We start from the raw sequence: 24,299 nt of genomic DNA on the forward strand, positions 1-24,299 counted from the left end.
CGCAAGAAACGCGGAAAACGGAACTAAAACGGTGATTCTATGGGATAAACGATGCTTCAGGGATCTAGTCGCGATTAACTATAGAGTTAAGAGCTAACAGAAAAGATTTGTAAGACACAACAAAGTGTTCTCACAGAGGATAAAAAGGTTACAAAGCTATTGCACACGTCACAAGGATCACGTGAGCGCAAGAATCGCTGAAAACGGAGTTGAAACGTGAAAGATATGGCTAAAACAAGATTCTAGGGACTTGTTTGCAATAGATGTAAACTTTCAGGGGCTAGCTCTAAAGAAACTAGGGACTAAAACGAGATTTAACCTAAGATACAGGGGCTAGCTTGCAAAACAACGCACTAAGGATGGTGGGTTCTATTTTGGAAAAGCTCAGGGTGTTTTCCGTAAAGATTTGGACTAAAACAGAAATAGTTTTGAACTGCGATGGACGGAGGGTTGATTTTGGAAAAACGGAGGGGTTTATTTGCAAAAATGACCATGGTTGAACGGTATTTGGTTTAGTTGACTCGGGTCATATTAGATCTGGGCCGCTGGATCTAAATCGTACGGCGGGAGTGGATTGGGGTGGGCTGGCGGCGGCGCAGAGCTAGAGCGGGCGGAGCGGAGCTCGCGGCGGCGCATGGCGGATGGCGGCGACGGCGAACAAGACCGAGTAGAGCAGAGCGAGAGAGAGGGAAGAAAAGACGGAGGAAGTTGCTCACCGGAGAAGAAGGAAATCGTCGGAGTCGAGGAAGAAGGCACGGGGTTGACGGCGAAATGGCGACAACTTGCGAGAAGGAAGACACCACGACGAAGAGGACGACGAGCTAAGCACTGGGGTGGTGTCGGATTTCACCGGAGATGCACGGATGCGGAGGATGGTGGGATTCTGGGGAAAAGATTATTTTAGGGATTCCCAAACAAGGAGCCTCCCTATGGGTAGTCTATATTTTTGTGTGGAGTTGCCATGAGAGGTTGGTTTAATATATAGGGAGAAAAATCTCACCATCCCACATCAACTAGCAATGTGGTACTAAACCTCCCTCCCATGCTAATGGGTTTTACGTGCCTTTAGCCCATTAGGGAACACACGAATGGGCCCTTGAGGTCCATTAGAGATTTATGTACTTTGATAGACTTAGCCCATTTAAAATTCGGAATTAATTATTTTCGAAATTAAAATAATTCTAGAAAAATCTAGAAATCATATTTAAAGTCCGAAAAATATTCCAAATGGCCCAAAAATTCTAAGAAAAATCCTAGAAATATATTGGGACCTAACGAACTCAAATAAAATATTTGGAGCTCATGAGAAGATTTGGAAGAGCCTCTAAAAATTAGAGTTTGCTCTAGGGAAAATGGGAAAAGAATCCGGAAAAATCCGGAAAATTCCCGGGAAGAATTTTTGATGTTAGAACACGTTTTGAAAGGTTTTCACACTCAACAACACTATGCATGTGACATGAATGCATCACCAGAAGAACAACATCATTTAATTTGAAAAACAACCAATATTTATTTTCTTTTACACTAAATTCTCTGTGAAGAAAAATAAATGTTGAGAAAATTTTAAAATTTTGAGAAAATTGTTGTTTTATTTTTAATTTTAATCACATCCTGAAATTCAAAAATTTCAGGGTGTGACATAGGGCCGCGCGCGGGCCTGCGGCTGTGGAGGGGAGATGGCGGGCGGGCTACGTTGGACTGGTGGTGGCCGTGCTGAACATCTGAAGTAGATGGGGAGCAGGGTGGATAGGATCGAGAGCGGTCTCATCGCCGGCCATATTTCGGCCGTGTTCTTCTTTAATTTTTCACTGAGCGCGGTGTGTGTTCTGTATGATTCAACGTTTCACACCTTTAGCAGCTATGCTGACAGGCTACCGTAAAAGCACCAGCCTGTATACTTCGTGCTAATTGGCACCTGATCCAGAAGAGGCTTAATTTTGCATCAAAGCCATACGGATTGCCATCGCCGTGCCCGGCCGGCCGGCCACAAGAGCGGCACTGGATACTGCTAATATTTGGCCCTCTGGAACTTATAAGTCCTGCAGATACTCATCAATAGATCTGACGGCCACGCCAACTAATCAGTACTTTTCCACTGTGGTTTTGTATCAAATAATTCTCATATTTATAACTTTTACGATTTTTGGTTCCGTTGTAAAAATCAAATAAAACACTAGCAGGCCGCAGGTGGGTTCGTGGATGACTAACCAACAGGGAGTAGCACTTGGAGTGATATGAGAGAATCAAGGTGAACTATGAAAAAGCTCTATATATGAGGCGGAGAAGAAGTAAACTCAAGCCGCACGCGGGGTAGCTTAAGGTAAAGAAACAGACCAGTTTGAGTTATCGGATTTCACTGGGTGCTTTCGGAGGATGGAGCCAAGCAAGGCCTAGTAGCAACTAGCATCAAGCCTTAGCTATCCATGCTCATTGTCAGTGTAGAACAAATTAAAAACACATTCTGCAGCGGGATGCAGGGTGTTTACGATAGATGTTTTGGCAACACGATAAAAAGGAGCACCTTGACTACCTAGGAGCATCCGTTGTGCCAGATGTAAAACGATAAAGGTGCACCAACTACTGTAGAGTTTAGGGTTTACGGTTTATAACTTCGAAGAAATATGGATGGTTGTACATTAGAGATCTCACTACAAGAAAATGGCTCATTCGTCCCCGACCGTTAGTACCGGTCATGCTTTGGTCCGGTACTAAAGTTGTCTCGACGCCATTTTAGTACCGGGTCCAAATTTGAAAATCCCTAGAACCAATTTAGTACCGACCAGTGGCATAGCTCGGTACTAAATGGTCCTCCATAGGTCGGTTCAAATGGAAAGCAACTCCCACCCAGTCACATGTGATGCATAGGTGGGATGGCAAGGAAGCAACGCGAGAGGTTGGAGGTTCATGGGTTCAAATCCTCGCGACCACGCGTGGACATTTACGTGTAAAAAATTCGTGTGCGGGCCTTTCGTGAGTTTGCAATATTTTTTTTCATTTTTCTAAATAGCACATTTAGTACCGGTCGTAGTGACCGGTACTAAACAGTCCTCCAGTTAGTACCGGCCTGGCGGTACCGGTCAGCCCGACCGGTACTAACCTTGCCATTTGCCCGGTACTAATGAGCATATTTCTAGCAGTGTCTATATCGAGATGTCCCGACAAAATTTAAGAGAACCTTTTGCCGCTTTCCAAATCTTCCATAACCGTTTATTGAATGCATGCCCCAAACAAATGCTAGAGTAAAGGCTATTCCGTCATCTAAAAAGAATTTCCGTTTATCCGCATTTGGCGCTTCACATGCATTCATCCACTCTGATCACAAACCTACCAATGTGCCACAAGATGTACCGGATGATAAATATGTATATACTATATATATACTCAGTATGAAACGCGCTCTTAGTTAGGTGACTTTTACATTCTCAAATAGATGCGCCGGATGATAAATTCAGTCTGATATCGTCCCGCGCAAATGCTTCACTGCTTCCACTGCAGATCCAGAGCTCTGATGTAGGTCTATGGCTGGAACTGGTTGAAGGCACGGATGAGCTTGGGATCCCGACTGAGGAGGACCTTCATGTGATCCGCCACGCCTTCTGTGCTGATGCTGCAGTGTACGTGCTCGATCAGATTAACAAGGTTCCACTTCAAAGTTGAAACAGCTAGTGGCAACCAGCAGCAGAGACGGGAATCCATCCAAAGGATCGATCTACCGTGAGTTCAAGACTGACCTCCCGGCATTGAACACGCATGATGGCGAAGACCTCGCATCTCTCCGGCTTGCCGGTGAACTCGCACTTTAGGGTCGTCAAGAACTGGGCAGCGTCCTTGCGTGTCACCTCCAGTCTCCTATCATCAGATAATTAAGGTAGTATGTGGTGGTGATGGGACATGTGATCAGATTTCAGAACCATCATCAAATCAACACAAGCCATAGGAGAGGGAAGGGGGTGCCAGCCTACTGAAGTGTCTAAATAAACCCAGAATTTTGAATACTCCACAATCCAAGCAAGCAGTTTGTCGGTGTAGAACTGGGCACTGATGTTCCATATGAAAGAAATCAAGCACTAGCAATGTGTTGACACTAATTTGCGCCAACACACTCGAATGTGTTAGAACGCGCGTTGATCGTCGACACGATCTTCACCAACGGGCTCCCTGCGCACAAATCGGTCAGAGCGGTTCTACAGAGAACCCTGCGATCTAGGGTTGCTTTGAGGTCGGCAGGCCACTCAGAACGCCATCGAACGCCGTGGAGACGAGCGAAGAACAGCAGATGAGATTAGAAAAGTTAGGATTTGCAGGAAAATGTAAAGGATAAATGTGTGAATCGATTGGGATTATCCTCAATCGGCCTCCTCAATGTGGGGAGGTCTGTACCCGTTAGGAGTCGGAACCCTATCAAATTGTGTGTCAAAATACAACTCCTAACTCGGACTGGGCGTTTCGGACCGGTCTGACCGCTCTGGACTGGTCTGACCGGTCTGACCGGGGTGCAGGTCTTTCGGGAGGTATAACTCCCTCATCCGGACTCCGAATTAGACGTTCTATATATGCATTTCGATCGTCTTGATGAGATCTACGCAATGGCATGCTCCTAGGTCGAGCAGCCCGGCTGCCGGCCTCGCAGTCACTGGCGACCACTTGACGAAGGGGGCGCCGTGGAAGTGGGGAATTGCGAAGACTGTCTAGACGTACGCCAGGTAATGATGGGATGGAGACTCCACGCACTGCCCACCTACCGCGCACACGCATGGCACATGGCACGCTCCTGCCTTTTTTTATCGTACGCTGGCCGGGAACAGTCGCGTGACAGTTGGTCTGTCGGACTTGACGACACCGTAGAGGAGGGCCGCGCCGGCGTTGGAGTTGGACCAAGGATTCATATGCATCCTGCTAGCTGAAGGAGACGGGGAGCATATACCGGAGAGTAGTTTGAGGGCCGTCCGGTTGGGATTTATTTCGACAGTGTTTTTCCTTTTTCACTGACCGCGGGGTATTCAGTATTCACGGTTTCCCACCTGAGATGACGCATCTTCATCGAAGCCATCGCCGACGCCACAAGAAAGACACTGAACACTACTACTTTGGCTCTGACATGCGTAGACCCAGAAGGATACATAATACATACCTATCGATACTTTCATCTGACTGCCGCAAATATATTTTCATTTGAGAGTAGTCAATTGGTACGTTGTTATCACAATATATACTGGGAAAAGAAATGCTATCACAGCTAGAAAAATGTGTATTAGTACTAGGTCAGAACCCCTGGTTTGTACCGATCCGACGCACGGTACCGCTTGTTAAGTACTAAATGATTTTGTATTTAGTGCCGGCCAAAACACCCGGTACTAAAGAAACTCATTAGTATCGGTCGGTAACACGTTCGTGGTTTTTTTCCTTTTCCTTTTCCTTTTCTTTTCTCCTATGCCCTGCGCTGCTGACGCGTGGCCTGCCCGCGCTCCGCAGTCGGGTAGCCCGACCCCCGCTCCGACGCCGGGAGGCCGCGCCCCAATGCGCCGGCAACGCCCGCAGCCAGGCCAGCGGGCCCCTGCGCCAGCGGCACCCGCGGCGGCACCTTGCGCCGGTGTCCGCAGGCAGCTCCGTGCCCGCTGGTGGTCGGCGGCCAGAGTAGATATAGAGGAAGAGGAAGGAGAGCCACAATGGTAGTCTCGGAGAGAAGAGGATAGGACTTAGAAGACAAATAAATGGAAGATAGAGAGGAGCCCGGGAGGGGAGTTGCGTTTTAGTACCGGGTGAAGCATCCACTTAGTACAAAAGAGGGTTAGGTATATTTATACCAGTTGTGGACACCAACTAGTATTAATATGTCACCTTTAGTACTGGGTGATTCCGCCACCTGGTACGATAGGGGGTCATGGAGCGCGCCGGGGATTTATTCTTTAGACCCGGTACTAAATGTGTGCGTTAGTACCGGCTCAATTTGCAGCAAGTACTAATGCTAGGGATGAATGCCCCATTTTCTAGCAGTGTATATATATTGCCCTATTTTAGAACCAACACTACATAATGTAAGACTCTAATAGTTAGGGATGCAAGTACACCTGATAGTATCTTTTTGGTCAACTTATTAATAATTATGTAGCATATCATTTCACTGCCAGAAAACAGCACATTCGTCCCTGCACGTTAGTACTGGTCACACTTTGGGCCAGTACTAACGACTCAATATAGTACCAGGCGGGGCACATAGTGGTCCTGGGAGCCGATTAGTACCGGCTGGAAACCCCAGCCTACACTAAAGAGCTCCAGCAACACCGGTGGGCAATGGCTAGCGACCATTTAGTGCCACGAGCTGGTATTAAATGGCACCGAGTTTATTTAGTACTGGCTGCTGGCTCCAGCCGGTACAAAACGTAGAGCTTTAGTACTGGCTAGAGCACAGCCGGCACTAATACTCTTACCATAAATAAGCGCCCCTTCTTCCTCCCTGAGACGAGCTAGCATTTGAGACCAAGCTCGAGCTTCTCTTCTCCATGGCGACATAGAGAGGAGGTGCTGCCATTTTTTCAAGTTTTGTGGGGTATTTCATTCTTCTAAGTGTGCCAAAGGTTTGCAAGTTCACCGTCTCTTCTTTGATGGTCTTCATGCTTTGTTTCATGCTCCATGGTTACATAAATTTATGATTTTTAGAAATAGTGAGAATGAGCACGATTTCTTTGATTTATGCATGGATTTAAGATGTATAGAACCGATGAATTGAATTTGAGAGTAGTTTTATCGGATAGGTTAAATGTGGGTAATTTATAGTGAATTTTCGGTAGTTGTTATGATTTTAGTTAGATTATTTTGACACTCAATGATGTATTTATTTAGGCTCATATGGAAACCATCGAGAAGTTTAAAAAATCTTTCGTTTGAGATCATGTATATGTCGTTAACCTCGATCCTGCGGTGATAACACTACTATTCGGGGCTACCATCGATATTCACGATGCGGTGCGATATATATGAGAACGTGATGAAGGAGTACGGGCACTATTGTTCCACACTCTGTCATATATATCAGTGGTAGCCTTTAATGGCAGTGTCATCACCGCCGGGTCAAGGTTAACGACATAGACATGTGTTTTGAAACAAATATTTTTTCTTGTTGATGGTTTTAGAGAAAGTGAGTCTAAAACAAAGCCGTGAACATTGATTGTGCATCCCTTATGGCGTGAACGACGTGTTTGCCTAGAACTGAAGAGGGTCAAAATAATTAGGATTTACGATTTATTCGATAAGGGTGTACTAAAATTAGTTTTGTTTCTTAATGAGACATATAATTTACCTGTTATTAATATTACTTCTTAGAAATTCCATAGCAACATGATGCCTTCAAGCATCGAGCTGCGGCTCGGGTGGCAGTACACAATCAATTGAAGCGCACTGGTCCTTCGCTTGAGTTCCATCCTGCGGAGTGTGTTGGTCTTGTTAGCGGTCCTATTCATCGTTGGATTAAGAAAGCTTTTCATGTATTCTCACTTGGCAAAGAAAGTAATAAATTTCAACATGAATTTAATGTCGAGTTTCATGGTACTGCTGATGTGTTGAGTTGCATGGTACGGATGATGATCGTGAGTTGATGGCTCGATATAATGCAAGACGAGAAACGTCGGGGATGGTGGAATATGACTGTTCTGTATCAAGACTTCACGAGGCAGTTCACGAGGCATTGGTCAAAAGATCTCATGATGAGTAGTTTGTATTAGCTAGCTAGCATGTAGTTTAATCTGTATTTTAATTTGAAGCTTGTAATTTATAATGTTGTGTAATTTAAGCATGTTATGTGATGAGTTTTTGGACCCTTTATATTTTAATGTTTAATTCGCAGAAATGGATTTGCAACATGATGCATGCTTCATTATGTAAATTTTATAGTGTGAAATTTGCCAAATTATTATAGATCGATGGATCGACAATGGATGTACGGCGACAGGTGCACCATGGCATGGATTAATGGTCTAAAGTCTTTTCTTGATGCGGTGAAGGCCCACAAGTCATCGAAAGGTTTCATGTGTTGTCCATGCCGCCTTTGCCAAAATAAGAAGGATTAATACTCTAACTGACACACTTCTACACGTCCACATTTATAAAAATAAGTTTCAAGGATAATTATACGCTTTGGACCAAGCACGGTGAACCTGGAGTTCTGATGCAAGAAGGTGAAGGAGATGATGATGACAATGAGGAGGACAACAACATTGCAGACTGGGCTCACTTATATGAAGCAAGTGCCTTTAAAGATGAACCAATGGACGAGGCTGAAGAAAATTCTAGAGAAGATCAACCACCTGATGAACTAGGTCAGATTTTAGTTGATGCACAGACAGTGAAACTTTGAAGGAGTCAAAGAAATTTAAGATGATGTTGGAGGATCACAAAAATTTATTGTACCCAAATTACAAGCATAGGCTTAAAAAGTTGGGTACCACACTGGAAAAGCTGCAATGGAAGGCAGCCAATGATGTTACCGACAAGGGGTTTGAGGAGCTACTAGGTATTGTAAACAACATGCTTCCAAAGAGGAACGAACTGCCCTCTACAACATACGAAGTAAAAAAGGTTGTTTGTCCTCTTGTATTGGAGGTACTGAAAATTCATGCACGTCCTAACGATTGTATTCTCTATTGCGGCGATGAATATGAGAAAATTCATTCATGTCCTAACGATTGTAGGTGAGATGCTAAGAAGGGTACACGCGAGGCAAGAGATTCTGAGTTCAAATCCCGGCCACCGCAAGCATGCGTATTTCGCTTGAAAAGTCGCATGACATGTAATGTGCACATGTGCGGGTCTCTTCCCAGGTTTAGTATATTTTTTTGGCCAAAATTGCATTGATCCCTGGTGAATGTTTCACCCTGTACTAAAGAGAACCATAGGTACCGGGTGTTTTACCTGGTGACCAGAAAATTGAGGCTTTTAGTCTCAGTTTCGTACTACCAGTCCGGTATTTCTAATAGTGAAGGCCAAACTCTTCTCCAAAATGGAAGCGGTCCAAGAGTTGGAGTCCGCCGACTAGAAGATGAACATCTAGGGATGAGCCGCCTCAGCGGGCTGATCCCACAGCAGCAGCAGGCGGTGGTGGTGGCTGCAGGCTGCGACTCCCCCCCCCCCCCCCACGGAGTTGCTCCAACTGGAGCTCAAGACACAACAGCTCAAGGATGAGTCACTGTGGAATAGCAGCTACAAGAAGGCCATCGGCCTCATGGTGCGGAAGAATCCCCCGCCACGATGGACGTCATTGCGGAGCCTGATAGCTGTGACTTGCAGGCCAGCAGAGCAGCGCCGAGCGGCGTTCTGCAAGCCGGCGGCACATGGCCCCGCGGATAGGGGCGAGCGGGGAAATGCGTGGTGTGGGCAAAGATAGAAGAGCCTGAGAAGGAGATGAGGATAAAATAGATGTTTTACTTTATCCAATAGAGAGGAAAATGAATGGTTTATTGTAAAAGTTAACGAAGTGGTATTTTTCGGAATGGAATCATTCTTAGTAGTATTTTACGTGACGACGATCTTTCAGTGGTATTTTCCGAATTTCCGGAAAAGATGGTCTTTTGAACCACTTTTTGCAAATGATAATCCTATGTTATTTCCCGATGTTTTCAGCACTTTCTATTTGTTTTGCTTGGCAATTTTCTAACCTCTATGTGTCCATACGCCGCCTGACAGGCTGACACAGATCCATATATATGATGAACCATTCAACCACTTCAGCTTAGATACACAGATCCATGTAACGAAACGCAATCAGGTTGGTGTCTTCATCGATGTAGCATAGGCATAGGCACACACATATGAGCTAATAAGAAAACTATTCATTCGGTCAGTAACAGGATATCAGTTGCTATTTTCCCCCTGCAGGTCCCTGGGCTTGTAACCCCTTGGTATGAACATGTTGAAGCCACGGATGAGATCTGGGTGTCCAGCGAGAAGGACTTCGACGCGGTCGATCACAGCGGCCACACCGATGCTGCAACAACCCACAAACAATAGCGACAAGAATAATCAGCCTGACGATCGATCTCCATGAAATGAAACAGCCCGTGATGCCCATGTACTACTTCTTCACCCCTGTTCCCTCTGTCTACCAACGGCAGATTGAAGCCTGCAGCTTTGCTGCCGCATCTCTTGCCTAGATCTATAGGCGTGCGAGCTAGCAGGCAATCGAATGCAAATTGTCAAGAGATAAAGGCTATCATCATCACTGACCTCCGGTGCTCCTGCAGGACGGCGAGGAACTCCTCGTACTTGCCCGGCACGCCAGCGAACTCGCGCTTCACAGCTAGCACCAACTGGATCGCGTCGCCGAGATCAGGTTGCGCCCGCGCCGCCGGCACCGCCACCGGGGGGCTCCTTGACCAATGATGAAGAGATCGGTTCATAATCATTAGATCGATTGCATACACCGTCAGCCAGCGTTGGTAGTAGATGACTAGATGTGCGTGGGGATACTCACGGAGGATTGCGAGCTCGGGGAGCCATGGGCGCACCCTGCTCCTCCCGAGCGCGCTTCAGGCTGAGACGACCCATCCCCTCGAGCAGTCAGAGTGAACCTAGTCTATCTGTAGCTAGCACGCAGCACCTGCTGCCCCTACCGCGGCAGCGACAATATAATCCTCCGGCTCGCGTTCCCAAGACGCCAAGTGATGATGGCATTCGGCCTGGCTATACCGAACGGCACACGTGGCAGGGAAGGAGTAGTATGTGGCGTACCCAAAAAAAATTTGGTGCAGGCCAGCTGCAAACCTATCGCGGTGCAGGCCGAAATTTGGTGCAGACCGGCTGCAAACCTCTCGCGGTGTAGCCCAAAAATTGGTGCAGACCGGCTGCAAACCTCTCGCGGTGCAGCCCAAAAATTGGTGCAGACCGGTTGCAAACCTCTCGCGGTGCAGCCCCACCTTGGATAGTAGCCACCTGTGCAGCTAAAAGGATCGGACGGCATGTCTCCCGTTCACGGTCGCTCGGCTCCTCCACGCACGACTCGGCTAATCGACTTCTAGCAGCAGTATCACGAGTGATTCCAACAGGATGCCATGCCACACGTCAGACATCCCGGGTGGGGCTACACCGGGCGAGGTTTGCAGCCGGTATGCAACAAATTTTTTTCCCTCAACAAATGGCTTCATTGTCTGTCTACGATCAGTAACTGTAGCCGTCACGATGTATGCTAGTCATAAAAAGAAAAATAATAGGTGATGATCATGTTAGCTAGAGAACTACCATGAATAGGAGAGACAATCACGAACAAGTTAGTCATTGTACAGGATTCCAAGCAAAGCAACTTTTGGAGAAGAGGAACCGGCCACAGACTGGAGAATGTTCATGGGAAAATAAGTCTGGAGAATGTTTGGAACTATGTTATTACACATAGACTGTCTATTTGAATGTCATCCAAAACCACTAATGTAAGACACCCTCCATGGATCTGCCTGCCTGCTTGCATTGGATGTCTGCAAAACATCAAGAACATCATAGGTCATCAAGGAAGCCGTGTTTATTTGCTGGAAGATTTTTTAAGAAAAAAGGATTAATTTCCGATCTTTTGCATCATCAGATGCATACGGTCATTATCGATTGTTACATTATCGTGACAATGACATATTTGGAAAATTATAGAGGTAAATAAAATGTTTCAGATTATATGATAACTCATATCATTCACATAATCTAAATAGAAATTGCTAGCCATTCTTTGCGTACATAGGAGCAGATCATTGTTTTGTTCATAATTTCCCAACCTGCATTTGTTTTTTGGAGGACAAGACAGTAGGCATGGATGCAATAATCAATGGAAGTGCTAAACACATCATGGTGAAGAAGTGGCTTTTCAGTATACTAAAAAGGATACAAACCAAATCCTGCTATTTTCATGGAAAAGAATGGAAATCAGTACAAAGTCAATTCCCATAACTAATTCCATATGCAAAATTCATAAGCCAAATGGACCCAAATTAAAGATATTTCTCAATTAAAAATAGGTTACAAACACTATGGGATGCCATTCATTTGCCGTGTGCCAAGGCACACGGCAAAGGACGTCATACACATGGCAAAGGATTTGCCGTGTGTTACACACGGCAAACTCCTCACGACATATAACGGCCGGCAAAGTACTTTGCCATGAGTCATTTCAAGGGCACTCGGCAAAGAGTTTGCTGTGTGTAAAACAGACACTCAGCAAACATTTTTGGAAAACATAAAAAAATCAAAAAAATCCGTCAGCCGCCGCCGTCGTTGTTTGCCACGATCAGTTGGCTGATAGGGTACATCGGCGGCCGCCCGAGCTTGGGCTGCTGAAGTGCCATGGCGACCTCTGGCTCAATGGTCTAGAAGGAGTTGATGAGGATGGTGTTAGCGGCAAGGAAGCGTCCAGTGAGGCGGACCATTAGGCTGTCGGCGGGGCTCGACCTGACCTGGAGCGGTGGGATGACGTCAGGCCCCGGGATGGGCAAGCACCCCGGCAGTCGCAGTGGCTCGGTCAGGTCGTGGAACTCGTCGTGGACGGAGGCCGCCAGCTCAGGGAGGTGGAGGAAGAGCGTGGGTGCATGGATGCTGCCGGGAAAGAAGAGCCACCTCTGCCGCACCCCGGAGGCCCTGTCTACGTCGAAGGCGTCCACGCTAAAGTGGTCGGTGATGAACACCACCAACGGCCCGGCGCCGGAGCTCCACGAGAGCACGACGACGAACGCTAGGACAGAACACGCGCACTCCTCGGACATGAGCGTCTCATTAGGGGCGCCCGAGGGAAGGTCGGAGAGGTGGACGAGCGGCAGCGCGCGGGCGACGATGGTCCCACTAGTCGGCCGTCGCTCCCACACCGGCTGGCCGCCATTGGCCCGCTCCTCGCCCCACCGCCCCTCCTCACCGGTCGATCTATTGCGGTGAGGGGTGTGCGGAAGGGGGAGGAGAGGTGCCGCGAGAGGGAGATGGAGGGAGAGGGCCCGAGAGGAAAGTGATCGGGGAGCTCTCGCCGACTTGGGCCCCGATATCGCCGCTGCCGCCCACATCATCATCATCATCAAGGAGGTGGCCCAGCCAGCAGACGACCCGAGAGAGGGAGAGAGAGAGAGCGAGATGAGAGAGAGAGGAGGAGGAGGAGGCCGACAGCTTTGACATGGGAGGAGAGAGGGGGATGATCCGGCTCATGATGTTTGGACCAATGGGAGAGCTCAATTTTAAAGCCTTGGATTGATAATGTGGTAAGTGTGTTTCTTTAACTGCCTTCCAATGCGTTTTAATACATGGAAATGAGTTCAAATGATAAAGTTGTAAACTACAAAGTTTTAGATCTCGTCGAGCTCTACAACTTCTGTATAGAACTTATTTATATCCGGAGTCATTTGGAAGTTTTAACATTTATAATTTCAAATTAGATAACTTATAATGACATTTTGAAGTATTAAACAATCTCAAATATAAAAGTTGAAAACTACAAGTTTTTATATTTCGTGGAGTTGTACGACTTTGGTATAATTTTTTTTCATATCAGATCATATAAAAAGGTTTGTAATCGAAAAATACATCCACTAACTCTCTCACATACAATCACACATATACTTCTTGCATGTTTCGATTTTATAAACATCGCTACGACAAAATGTGCTAAATCTTCTCAACTTTTTATCACAGCCTCCATGTATGATACCATCACATTATGACAAATCTAGCTCATAATTTTCCTAAACCCTTGCTCATAATTTTCAGACTTCATTTGCTTTTTTTAGAATTTAAAAATCATTCGGACACATGTTAGGGGTCATATTTCTTGAACAAGATGTTCAAAATTTCTTTTCATTTCATGGGTAAGGCCTCAAACTTGAATATAATTTTCTACTTGTTGTATTCCATTATTTGAATCAACTGCATTTCAAATTTGACCTGATTCAAAATGTTTTGAGGTTGGAAGTGGAAAAACTTAATTCTTTGCCGAGTGTAAAAAAAACCATAGGTAAACTCTCATCTTTGATGAGTGCCAAAAATAATACATTCGGCAAAGATCTCTTTGCCGAGTGTATTTATTTTGCAGAGTGTTTTTTGTATGACACTCGGCAAAGACCTTATTTGCCGAGTATATTTTCCGAAAAAAAATACACTCGGCAAAGGTTTAGCACTCGGCAAAGATCGAGTTTCCCATAGTAAAATGACCCTGAACTGAAGTAGGACCAGTATTTCCACAGCTGAACCCAATTATATACCTACTCAAATTCTGAAAGTAAAGAAAATATTTACCTACCAAGTACTAGCAAGTTCTGACTTTTTTCGAACATGTACAGTTAAAACATTGTTTGAGGAGCCCAGAGGAACTTCTTGTGACAACTTGATCTGATTTATTTCCCAAATTTAAACTGGTCTGAAAAAATCTTCGTTATTGGTAAATTGAAGAGTAGCTTATATATATATGTTCCACGACCATCCATAAGGTCTATTCAGTCATCTATCTTTCTCTCGAGAAAAATGCTTAGCTTTCAATCACGCATAATTTTCCCAGTTCGATCCTTAACCGTAATATTTTTTTTAAGCTGCTTGCATTACTTCTCGGCATGCACAGTATTGATGGAATAGAATTCAGAGCTATATATATGCGGAAAAAAGGGGGCTAGAGGCGAGGAGATAAAAGAAAAGGGGTATATGTGTCCCTGCCCCTATTTTGAAGTGTAATTATGATTTTACTCTTATTATTCACAAGTCAATGTGAATTTTCCCCTATTCAATGGACAAAATAGGGGCAAACGCGCAAAGAGCAAAATCTACTTGTCACGTGCAACCTAAAACACCTGGAAGGAACTTGCGTCACAATATGAAGCAAACAAAATATGATCTCAGGTCCCTTTCATTCCAAGAGCGAATAAAACACAGGATAGTGAACACAGTCCGGATTTGGGATCACACAACTACTGGCAGCACACAGAAGTACAGAACCGGCACGGATGAATCCACTTATTAGGTTTATCACACTGAGGCAGCATCAGCATCACCTTGCTAGTTGTCCCGGAGCTGGTATCCCCTTGGCAGGTAGGCGTTGAACGTGCGGATGAGATTGGGATGCCCCCGGAACAGTTGTTGCAGGTGGCTAACCAGGCCGTCGACTCCGAAGCTGAAATCCCACACAAATAAACCAAAAATGAGCCCGCGTAAAGTCATGAACTAATCCCACGGATGGAAGCCAGAGCTAGCAATTGTCACTCACGCCCCGAGCCTGAACCCGCGCATGACGGCACGGAAGTCCCGGAAGTAGCCAGGCTTGCCAGCGAACTCAGACTCCGCAGCCAGGAGGAACTCGATCCATCTATCATCGGTGGGCGCCAGCAGCGGCGGCGCCGGCCAGTCTACAGGTAGTGGCGGCGCCGGCCTCCTAGTTGACGAAAAGGAAAACAGATCGGGTCGACGAACCATTAGATCGAACACGAGACGGGCGAATTAGCAAATCATAGAAAAATTGTAGCTTTAATTTCTGAGTCTCAAGACCAGAATAACGAAGCCATGGGAGACAGATTAGAGAGAGGGTGATGGAATCAAGGGAGAAACTAGCAAGTAGCAACTCACGGATTGCCGCGACGCTGGGACTCTGGCGCCATAGGCGAGCCATCCTCCTCCTCCCTCGCGCGCTTCTGGCCGCCATTGGAGTAGTCCATCCTCTCGCACTGCTGGGAATGGGACACCGGCAGCCTTCCTAGCTATGGAGTTGCCCTCTTTTTTTTTACAGTGGGGAATTGAGGCACGGAGGTTCTTGTGCTTATGATACAGCAAGCAATAAAGGACGCCGTGGTCGGCCTGGCCACCTAACATACCACTCGTGCAGCGATGAGTCATGCCTTTTGTCCTCTTGTGCTCCAGGTGACCACCTAACGGCTAAGAGTAGACTGGGTCCTCTGACGGCTGGGCTCAGTCAGGATTCCTATGGGGAGTAACATCTGATAGCCTGTAAATTTAATGTACATATATAAATACTGCAATTAATCCCACCCCTAAAACATAACATAGTCAATGAAATTTTTTCCCCCTCTACTGCTCTACGTCATCAGGTGTCAATGACAAGTTTGGTTCTTCTTCCTTGTCATGTAAAACCACTTTTCATCAATGTACATGAGGCTGTAGATACAAAGGGTATGTTTGGTTGGGCTTCAGCTCCTCCAAAAACAACTCCGGCTCCAGCTCCTCTAGAGGCGGCTTCTCTGGTGGAGCTAAAGCTATTTTGGAAAATATTTGGGAAAACAGATCCATCCTATTTTTCATAAATTAATTGGAGAGGTCAAATGTCCAATGTACCCTTAGCTATTAGAGGTGCTTGTGCCGCAGAATTTTATGTTTGTACTGAGTTTAAATTTTGAATCATGTGAAAATAAAATAAATAAATATATTAGGTAATAATCATTATCTTTTCATATTATTAGAGTAAATTTAAAGGAGTCAATCCTCGTATAAGAAAGAAGTCCATCCATAAAAAGGAAGTCTTTTTCCTATGTCATTCAATTTAGTTCACTTTATATGTCATTCAACCGGATAAGTTGTCTTTTTTGGGAATTGGGGCAGTTCTCAGTAGTGATATCTATTCATCAACCGGTAAACAAAGTGAAGTTTCATTTTTTTGTTTATTTATAAAACCAACCACAAAATGATATTTTTAAAATGATGAAATCCAACTTATACTCTTAGTCACATTGGTAGGCCTGTGACACTACTACTGCGAAAAAGGGCCATACATACTGGTTGAAAAGAGCCATAGGTACTGGTTCTTCAAACAATACTACGAGACCGACACTAAAAGCCTCAGTTTTCATCACCGGATAATTTACCCGGTACTAAAGTCCTCCTTTAGTACCGGGTGGAAACACCACCAGGTACCAAAGCTTCACGCGTCCAAAAGAAATATTTTAAACCCGGAAGGAGGCCCACACACACGCGTCCAGTGGATGGGATTCGAACTTGCAATCTCTTGCCTCGCACTTACCTTCCTTAATTACGAGCTCACATACACAGCAATTGTGATTGGGAAAGGAATACTTTTCTTTTGAAGTAACCAGTGGATGCCCTTTAAGCTTGCACCTATTGCTGGATGACCTTTAAGTGAATAGTTTATTTGTCATGACTCCTTAATGGTTGGCCACACAAGCTAAGTGAATTGTTTATTTGTCATGACTCCTTAATGGTTGGGAACATCCATTTGGTAAAACAATGCCTATATTTTATGGTTATTGTCTACAAACGTGAAAGATAGCCAACAATAAGCTTACAGGTTGAAGAAACTGTCAATACACACCTTGACGTGTGGTTCCTGGGTGTAAACTGTGGGACAGTTAATCCTTGACCCTAGTGCCTATCATTCAACTCTATTTTTAAAGTCTTCCTTTATTGTATTGTGAATTGTGACTTGTAACAAAACCTCCTCCTAATACATGAACTCTACCGCAGAACACCCGTATTCTTATCGATCTGCAATCAACACACCAGTATTTGAATGCATGCATATCTGCGTTGGCGCAATAGACAACACGCGGTAAGAACAGAAACACCAGAACAGATCACGATATCCGTTCTAGGTCTAGAAGCATTGGTTATTAAGAAACTCCAACCACAATTTAAGAACAACAATTTGGGAAAAATTCCCATTAGGATGTTACCACATTTGTCGCTTCCTATTTGTCAAGCTCGACCGGAGACTTCAATTGTGTGCACATAAAGCATAAATACTATCCTAAAAGAATATTCTCCCCTACCCGTTGAAACAAACCAAATCTTTTCCCGCGCGTGTCGCTTCCAGTTTATCCACTTGTAAGGATCGATGGACCAAGACGGGGGTGAATTGGGCCTTTTAAAATTTCTAAAACAAGGTAAAGCAACCTTAACCTATGCAAAACTAGTAAGGCTCAATTCACCAACCGGTTAGCTAGACAAACTACACAAGCTTACAAGGAAACAACTAGATAAGAAACTAAGCAAGGTAGAGCTAAGCTATGATCTCTAAGGTCAAGCACATGAATAATTGCATGAAAGTAAGTGCTTGAAAGTAAAGAGTGGGCAAGAGACAACCGGATTTTTTTCCCGTGGTGTCGATGTGTTGGCACACACCCCTAATCCACGTTGTGACCGTACAACCTTCTTCGGGCTCCCACAATCCTTGGCAAGCTCCGGAAGAAACACCTTCAATCACCAAGATCGCCTAGGTGCTGCCAATCACCAAGAGTAACAAGCTAGGGCCTTCACTTGAGCAAGAACCGATCACCAAAAACGGATGCACACAAGCTTCTCTCTACTCAAATCCTTAGTCTTTCTTCTTGATTGATTGAATGAACAAATATGTGGAAGATGAAGCTCAAGGTGGTTCTCAACAATGTATGAGTGTATGAATGTAGTCTGTTGTTAAGAGTGTGCAAAATGACCCATTGGAGGGGTATATATAGGCAGCTCACACGAATAGAGCCGTTGGAGAAAAGCTGCCAGAAAACTGCGTAGCGCCGGTTAATCCGACGATCCTCCAATAGCCAACATCGGTTTAACCGATGAATGTAAACTGCCCCTTCTGAAAACTAGCCGTTACAACTTGGGCAGATTAACCGACGTATCATCGGTTTAACCGGTGAGTGTAGTTGTCCACTGATCAACTGAAAAACTAAGTCTCTGGACAACTGCACCGACGTTAACTCAAAATCATCGTCGGTTTAACCGGTGAGTACAACTTCAGAAATCCCTGGAAAAACCATCTCACTGGTCAATTGCACCGATGTCTCAATTCAAACAGCGTCGGTTTAACCGGTGTATAGTACCTTGAAACACCCTGGAAAAACCAACTCTGGACTAATGCACCGACGTTAAATTCAAATACGTCGGTTTAACCGGTGTATTGACTTGTCCAGACTCTGCTGACTTCGTTTAACCGACGTATAGAAAAATGAAAGCGTCGGTTAAACCGGTGTTAAAGACTTTTTCTGATTTTGCCTTTTCTGATTTGAGTCTTGAATGAAATCCAAATATTCTTGAGATATAAGTTGAAAACCACTTATTTGAACTTCTAGGAACCTGAGTGACCATAGTGTGCATCCATTTTTGATTGACCATGTCCATGCTCAAGTTATTTGGCCTTAACCCCTCTTAATAGTGCGATCATTACAAAACTATAAAACCTATACTAACCTAAGTGTCCTTCTCATCCTTATGACACTTAGGACTAGAAAGATCCTTAGTCTTGACATATAATTGAGTTGAATACCGAGATCGCCTTTTTGAATAATGAAATTTAGGGGCCTCTTTTGACATATGACCAAATGAGCGATAATGATCTATTAAGCTGCACAAACTCATTAGTCACAATAATGGTTGTCATTAATCACCGAAACATACCTTGAGGGCCTAGATGCTTACACCACTCAAATAAAGACTTCATTTATGCGGAGTATGATATGACCAAAAAGCATAAACACTTGAAGAATTCAACCTTTGCAAGTGTAGCAAGTGTGCTTTGGCTAGGGCCAACTGAGTGTAGGTCAAGTGAAGGCTTAGGAGCTTGTTACTCTTGGTGTTTGACAGAACCTAGATGGTCTTGGTGATCGGAAGGTTCTTGGTGAGCTCTTGGAGTTTGTGGGAGCCCCAAGAAGAGAAGTTTGTACACGGTGTGAAGCTCGCCGTTCCGGAGATGGAGAAGGAGCATTCTTAGTGATCACTTGCTCCTTGGTGAAGCAAGGGAGCAATACCCTTGTGAGGGTGCTCCTACATGGATTAGGGGGGGAGCGTCAACTCCTCGACACCACGGAAAAAAATCCGGTTGTCTCATGTCCTTTGCATTTACTTCAAGCAATTAAATTCTTGTGTTCTTGCTCTTGCTCTTGTTTGCTTGTTGTTTGACTAGGACAATTTGCATGGTAGTGTGAATCTTTGTTTAGGACTTGTTGTTGCTAGTGTGGTCTTCCCTAGGCAAAATGAGCATGTTAGTGTGTTTTTCTACCTAAGGATCCTTTGCTAGTGTGCTCTAGTCATTAGGTTTCAAATTTGTAGATTGAACAATACTAGTCTAGGTTAAGAACCTTCTAGAAATTTGAAAAAGTCTCAATTCAACCCCCTTCTTGGGCCTCGATCCTTTCACGCGGAAAGTGACAATTCAAGATCAGGTCCTACAATTTATTGATCGAGCTACAATAATGACAGACATATTTCTAGGCTAGGGCGCTAGGCATCCCGACAAATTTTGTAGAACAAAATTCATCGTTTTACTAATATCGGTTGCCTTAACATAGGAGAATAAAGAATACTCCTGCGTAAAAAAGGATCGATCTTACGCTGCCGTTTTTTATGCTTGTCGTCATTCGTCCTGCTCGACTCCCAACCTGATTATTTATATCCTCCTATCGTCCTAAAAGACATTCCCAATTAATATTCAATGATTTCAAATGGCTAACTATTTCCCGCGCATCCTGCGATACCTAGATGAAATAATATAGACACATAACTAACATCAGATACGCTACTGGAGTAGTGTAAAACACAAACCCAGAATTATTATATGGATACTCCACAATAATAAATGGAAGATAGAGAGGAGCCCGGGAGGGGAGTTGCGCTTTAGTACCAAGTGAAGCCTCCACTCAGTGCTAAAGAGGGTTAGGTATATTTATACCATTTATGGACACCAACCAGTATTAATATGTCACCTTTAGTACTGGGTGATTCCGCCACCCGGTACGAAAGGGGGTCATGGAGCGCGCCGGGGATTTATTCTTTAGACCCGGTACTAAATGTGTGCGTTAGTACCGGCTCAATTTGCAGCAGGTACTCATGCTACGGATGAATGCCCCATTTTCTAGCAGTATATATATATATATATATATATATATATATATATATATATATATATATATATATATATATATATATATATATATATATATATATAGCCCTATTTTAGAACCAACACTACGTAATGTAAGACTCTAATAGTTAGGGATGCAAGTACACCTGATAGTATCTTTTTGGTCAATTTATTAATAATTATGTAGCATATCATTTCACTGCCAGAAAACAGCACATTCGTCCCTGCACGTTAGTACCGGTCGCACTTTGGGCCAGTACTAACGGCTCAATTTAGTACCAGGCGGGGCACATAGTGGTCCTGGGAGCCGATTAGTACCGGCTGGAAATCCCAGCCTGCACTAAAGAGCTCCACCGACACCGGCGGCAACGGCTAGCGACCATTTAGTGCCACGAGCTGGTACTAAATGGCACCGAGTTTATTTAGTACTGGCTGCTGGCTCCAGCCGATACAAAATGTAGAGCTTTAGTACCGGCTGGAGCACAACCGGCACTAATACTCTTACCATAAATAAGCGCCCCTTCTTCCTCCCTGAGACGAGCTAGCATTTGAGACCAAGCTCGAGCTTCTCTTCTCCATGGCGACATAGAGAGGAGGTGCTGCCATTTTTTCAAGTTTTGTGGGGTATTTCACTCTTCTAAGTGTGCCAAAGGTTTGCAAGTTGACCCTCTCTTCTTTGATGGTCTACATGCTTTGTTTCATGCTCCATGGTTACAGAAATTTGTGATTTTTAGAAATAGTGAGAATGAGCACGAGTTCTTTGATTTATGCATGGATTTGAGATGTATAGAACCGATGAATTGAATTTGAGAGTAGTTTTATCGGATAGGTTAAATGTGGGTAATTTATAGTGAATTTTCAGTAGTTGTTATGCTTTTAGTTAGATTATTTTGACACTCAATGATGTATTTATTTAGGCTCATATGGAAACCATCGAGAAGTTTAAAAAATCTTTCGTTTGAGATCATGTATATGTCGTTAACCTTGATCCTGCGGTGATAACACTACTATTCGGGGCTAGCATCGATATTCACGATGCGGTGGGGTATATATGAGGACGTGATGAAGGAGTACGGGCACTATTGTACCGCACTCTGTCATATATATCAATGGTAGCCCTGAATGGCAGTGTCATCACCGCCGGGTCAAGGTTAACGACATAGACATGTGTTTTGAAACAAATATTTTTTTCTTGTCGATGGTTTTAGAGAAAGTGAGTCTAAAACAAAGCCGCGAACATTGATTGTGCATCCCTTATGGCGTGAACGACGTGTTTGCCTTGAACTGAAGAGGGTCAAAATAATTAGGATTTACGATTTATTCGATAAGGGTGCACTAAAATTAGTTTTGTTTCTTAATGACACATATAATTTACCTGTTATTAATATTACTTCTTCGAAATTCCATAGCAACTGGCGGCATTACGCAATCAATTGAAGCGCACTGGTCCTTCGCTTGAGTTCCATCCTGCGGAGCGTGTTGGTCTTGTTAGCGGTCCTATTCATCTTTGGATTAAGAAAGCTTTTCATGTATTCTCACTTGGAAAAGAAAGTCATAAATTTCAACGTGAATTTAATGTCGAGTTGCATGATACTGATGATGTGTCGAGTTGCATGGTACTGATGATAATCGTGAGTTGATGGCTCGATATAATGCAAGACGAGAAGCGTCGGGGATGGTGGAATATGACTGTTCTGTATCAAGAATTCACGAGGCATTGGTCAAAAAATCTCATGATGAGTAGTTTGTATTAGCTAGCTAGCATGTAGTTTAATCTGTATTTTAATTTGAAGCTTGTAATTTAAAATGTTGTGTAATTTAAGCATGTTATGTGATGAGTTTTTGGACCCTTTATATTTTAATGTTTAATTCGCAGAAATGGATTTGCAACATGATGCATGCTTCATTATGTAAATTTTATAGTGTGAAATTTGCCAAATTATTGTAGATCGATGGATCGACAATGGATGTACGGCGACAGGTGCACCATGACATGGATGAATGGTCTAAAGTCTTTTTTTGATGCGGTGAAGGCCCACAAGTCATCGAAAGGTTTCATGTGTTGTTCATGCCGCCTTTGCCAAAATAAGAAGGATTAATACTCTAACCGACACACTTCTACGCGTCCACATTTATAAAAATAAGTTTCAAGGATAATTATACGCTTTGGACCAAGAATGGTGAACCTGGAGTTCTGATGCAAGAAGGCGAAGGAGATGATGATGACGATGAGGAGGACAACAACATTGCAGACTGGGCTCACTTATATGAAGCAAGTGCCTTTAAAGATGAACCAATGGACAAGGCTGAAGAAAATTCTAGAGAAGATCAACCACCTGATGAACTAGGTCAGGTTTTAGTTGACGCACAGAGAGACAGTGAAACTTTGAAGGTGTCAAAGAAATTTAAGATGATGTTGGAGGATCATAAAAAATTATTGTACCCAAATTGCAAGCAGAGGCTTAAAAAGTTGGGTACCACACTGGAAAAGCTGCAATGGAAGGCAGCCAATAATGTTACCGACAAGGGGTTTGAGGAGCTACTAGGTATTGTAAACAACATGCTTCCAGAGAGGAACGAACTGCCCTCTACAAAATACGAAGCAAAAAAGGTTGTTTGTCCTCTTGTATTGGAGGTACAGAAAATTCATGCATGTCCTAACGATTGTATTCTCTACCGCGGCGATGAATATGAGAAAATTCATGCATGTCCTAACGATTGTAGGTGAGATGTTAAGAAGGGTATACGCGAGGCAAGAGATTCCGAGTTCAAATCCCGGTCACCGCAAGCCCGCGTATTTCGCTTGAAAAGTCTCATGACATGTAATGTGCACATGTGCGGGTCTCTTCCCAGGTTTAGTATATTTTTTTGGCCAAAACTGCATTGATCCCTGGTGAATTTTTCACCCGGTACTAAAGAGAACCAAAGGTACTGGGTGTTTTACCTGGTGACGAGAAAACTGAGGCTTTTAGTCTCAGTTTCGTACTACCGGTCCGGTATTTCTAATAGTGAAGGCCAAGCTCTGCTCCAAAATGGAAGCGGTCGAAGAGTTGGAGTCCGCCGACCAGTAGATGAACATCCGGGGATGGAGCCGCCTCAGCGGGCTGATCCCACAGCAGCAGCAGGCGGTGGTGGCGGCGCAGCCACAGGCTGGGACTCCCCCCCTCCCCTGCACGGAGTTGCTCCAACTGGAGCTCAAGACACAACAGCTCAAGGACGAGTCACTGTGGAATTACAGCTACAAGAAGGCCGTCGGCCTCATGGTGCGGAAGAATCCCCCGCCACGATGGACGTCATTGTGGAGCCTGACGGCTGTGACTCGCAGGCCAGCAGACCAGCGGCGCAGAGCGGCGTTCTGCAGGGGCGGAGCCAGGAATTTGTTTTTGTCATTATTAGGGGGACCAACCATGCTAATTTATATAAAAATTTAATCAAAATTCAAATTTTCAATGTAAATTTGGAAGCCATAGGGGGGCCAGGCCCCTGCCCGCCCCCC

The 24,299-nt window shown here is 44.5% G+C and overlaps 1 protein-coding gene across 1 annotated transcript; it reads right to left on the reverse strand.

Moving 5' to 3' along the window:
* Positions 1-14,818: 14,818 nt before the first annotated feature.
* On the reverse strand, positions 14,819-15,638 carry LOC120713271 (paired amphipathic helix protein Sin3a-like). Its single transcript, XM_039999261.1, has 3 exons — positions 15,550-15,638; positions 15,194-15,358; positions 14,819-15,100 (listed from the first exon to the last, which is right to left on the reverse strand). The coding sequence occupies exons 1-3, from the start codon at positions 15,636-15,638 to the stop codon at positions 14,986-14,988; spliced, it is 369 nt and encodes a 122-aa protein (XP_039855195.1). The 3' UTR covers positions 14,819-14,985.
* Between the last annotated feature and the right edge of the window lie 8,661 nt (positions 15,639-24,299).

This window comes from Panicum virgatum, chromosome 6K (assembly GCF_016808335.1).
Source record: "Panicum virgatum strain AP13 chromosome 6K, P.virgatum_v5, whole genome shotgun sequence".
NCBI classification, from domain to species: Eukaryota; Viridiplantae; Streptophyta; class Magnoliopsida; order Poales; family Poaceae; genus Panicum; species Panicum virgatum.

Coding starts and splice junctions, on each gene's coding strand:
- LOC120713271 (XM_039999261.1), bottom strand. CDS start 15,638: ATGGACTACTCCAATGGCGGCCAGAAGCGCGCGAGGGAGGAGGAGGAT. Junction 15,359..15,549: donor TCCCAGCGTCGCGGCAATCC/GTGAGTTGCTAC, acceptor TTCGTCAACTAG/GAGGCCGGCGCCGCCACTAC. Junction 15,101..15,193: donor CGCGGGTTCAGGCTCGGGGC/GTGAGTGACAAT, acceptor GTGGGATTTCAG/CTTCGGAGTCGACGGCCTGG.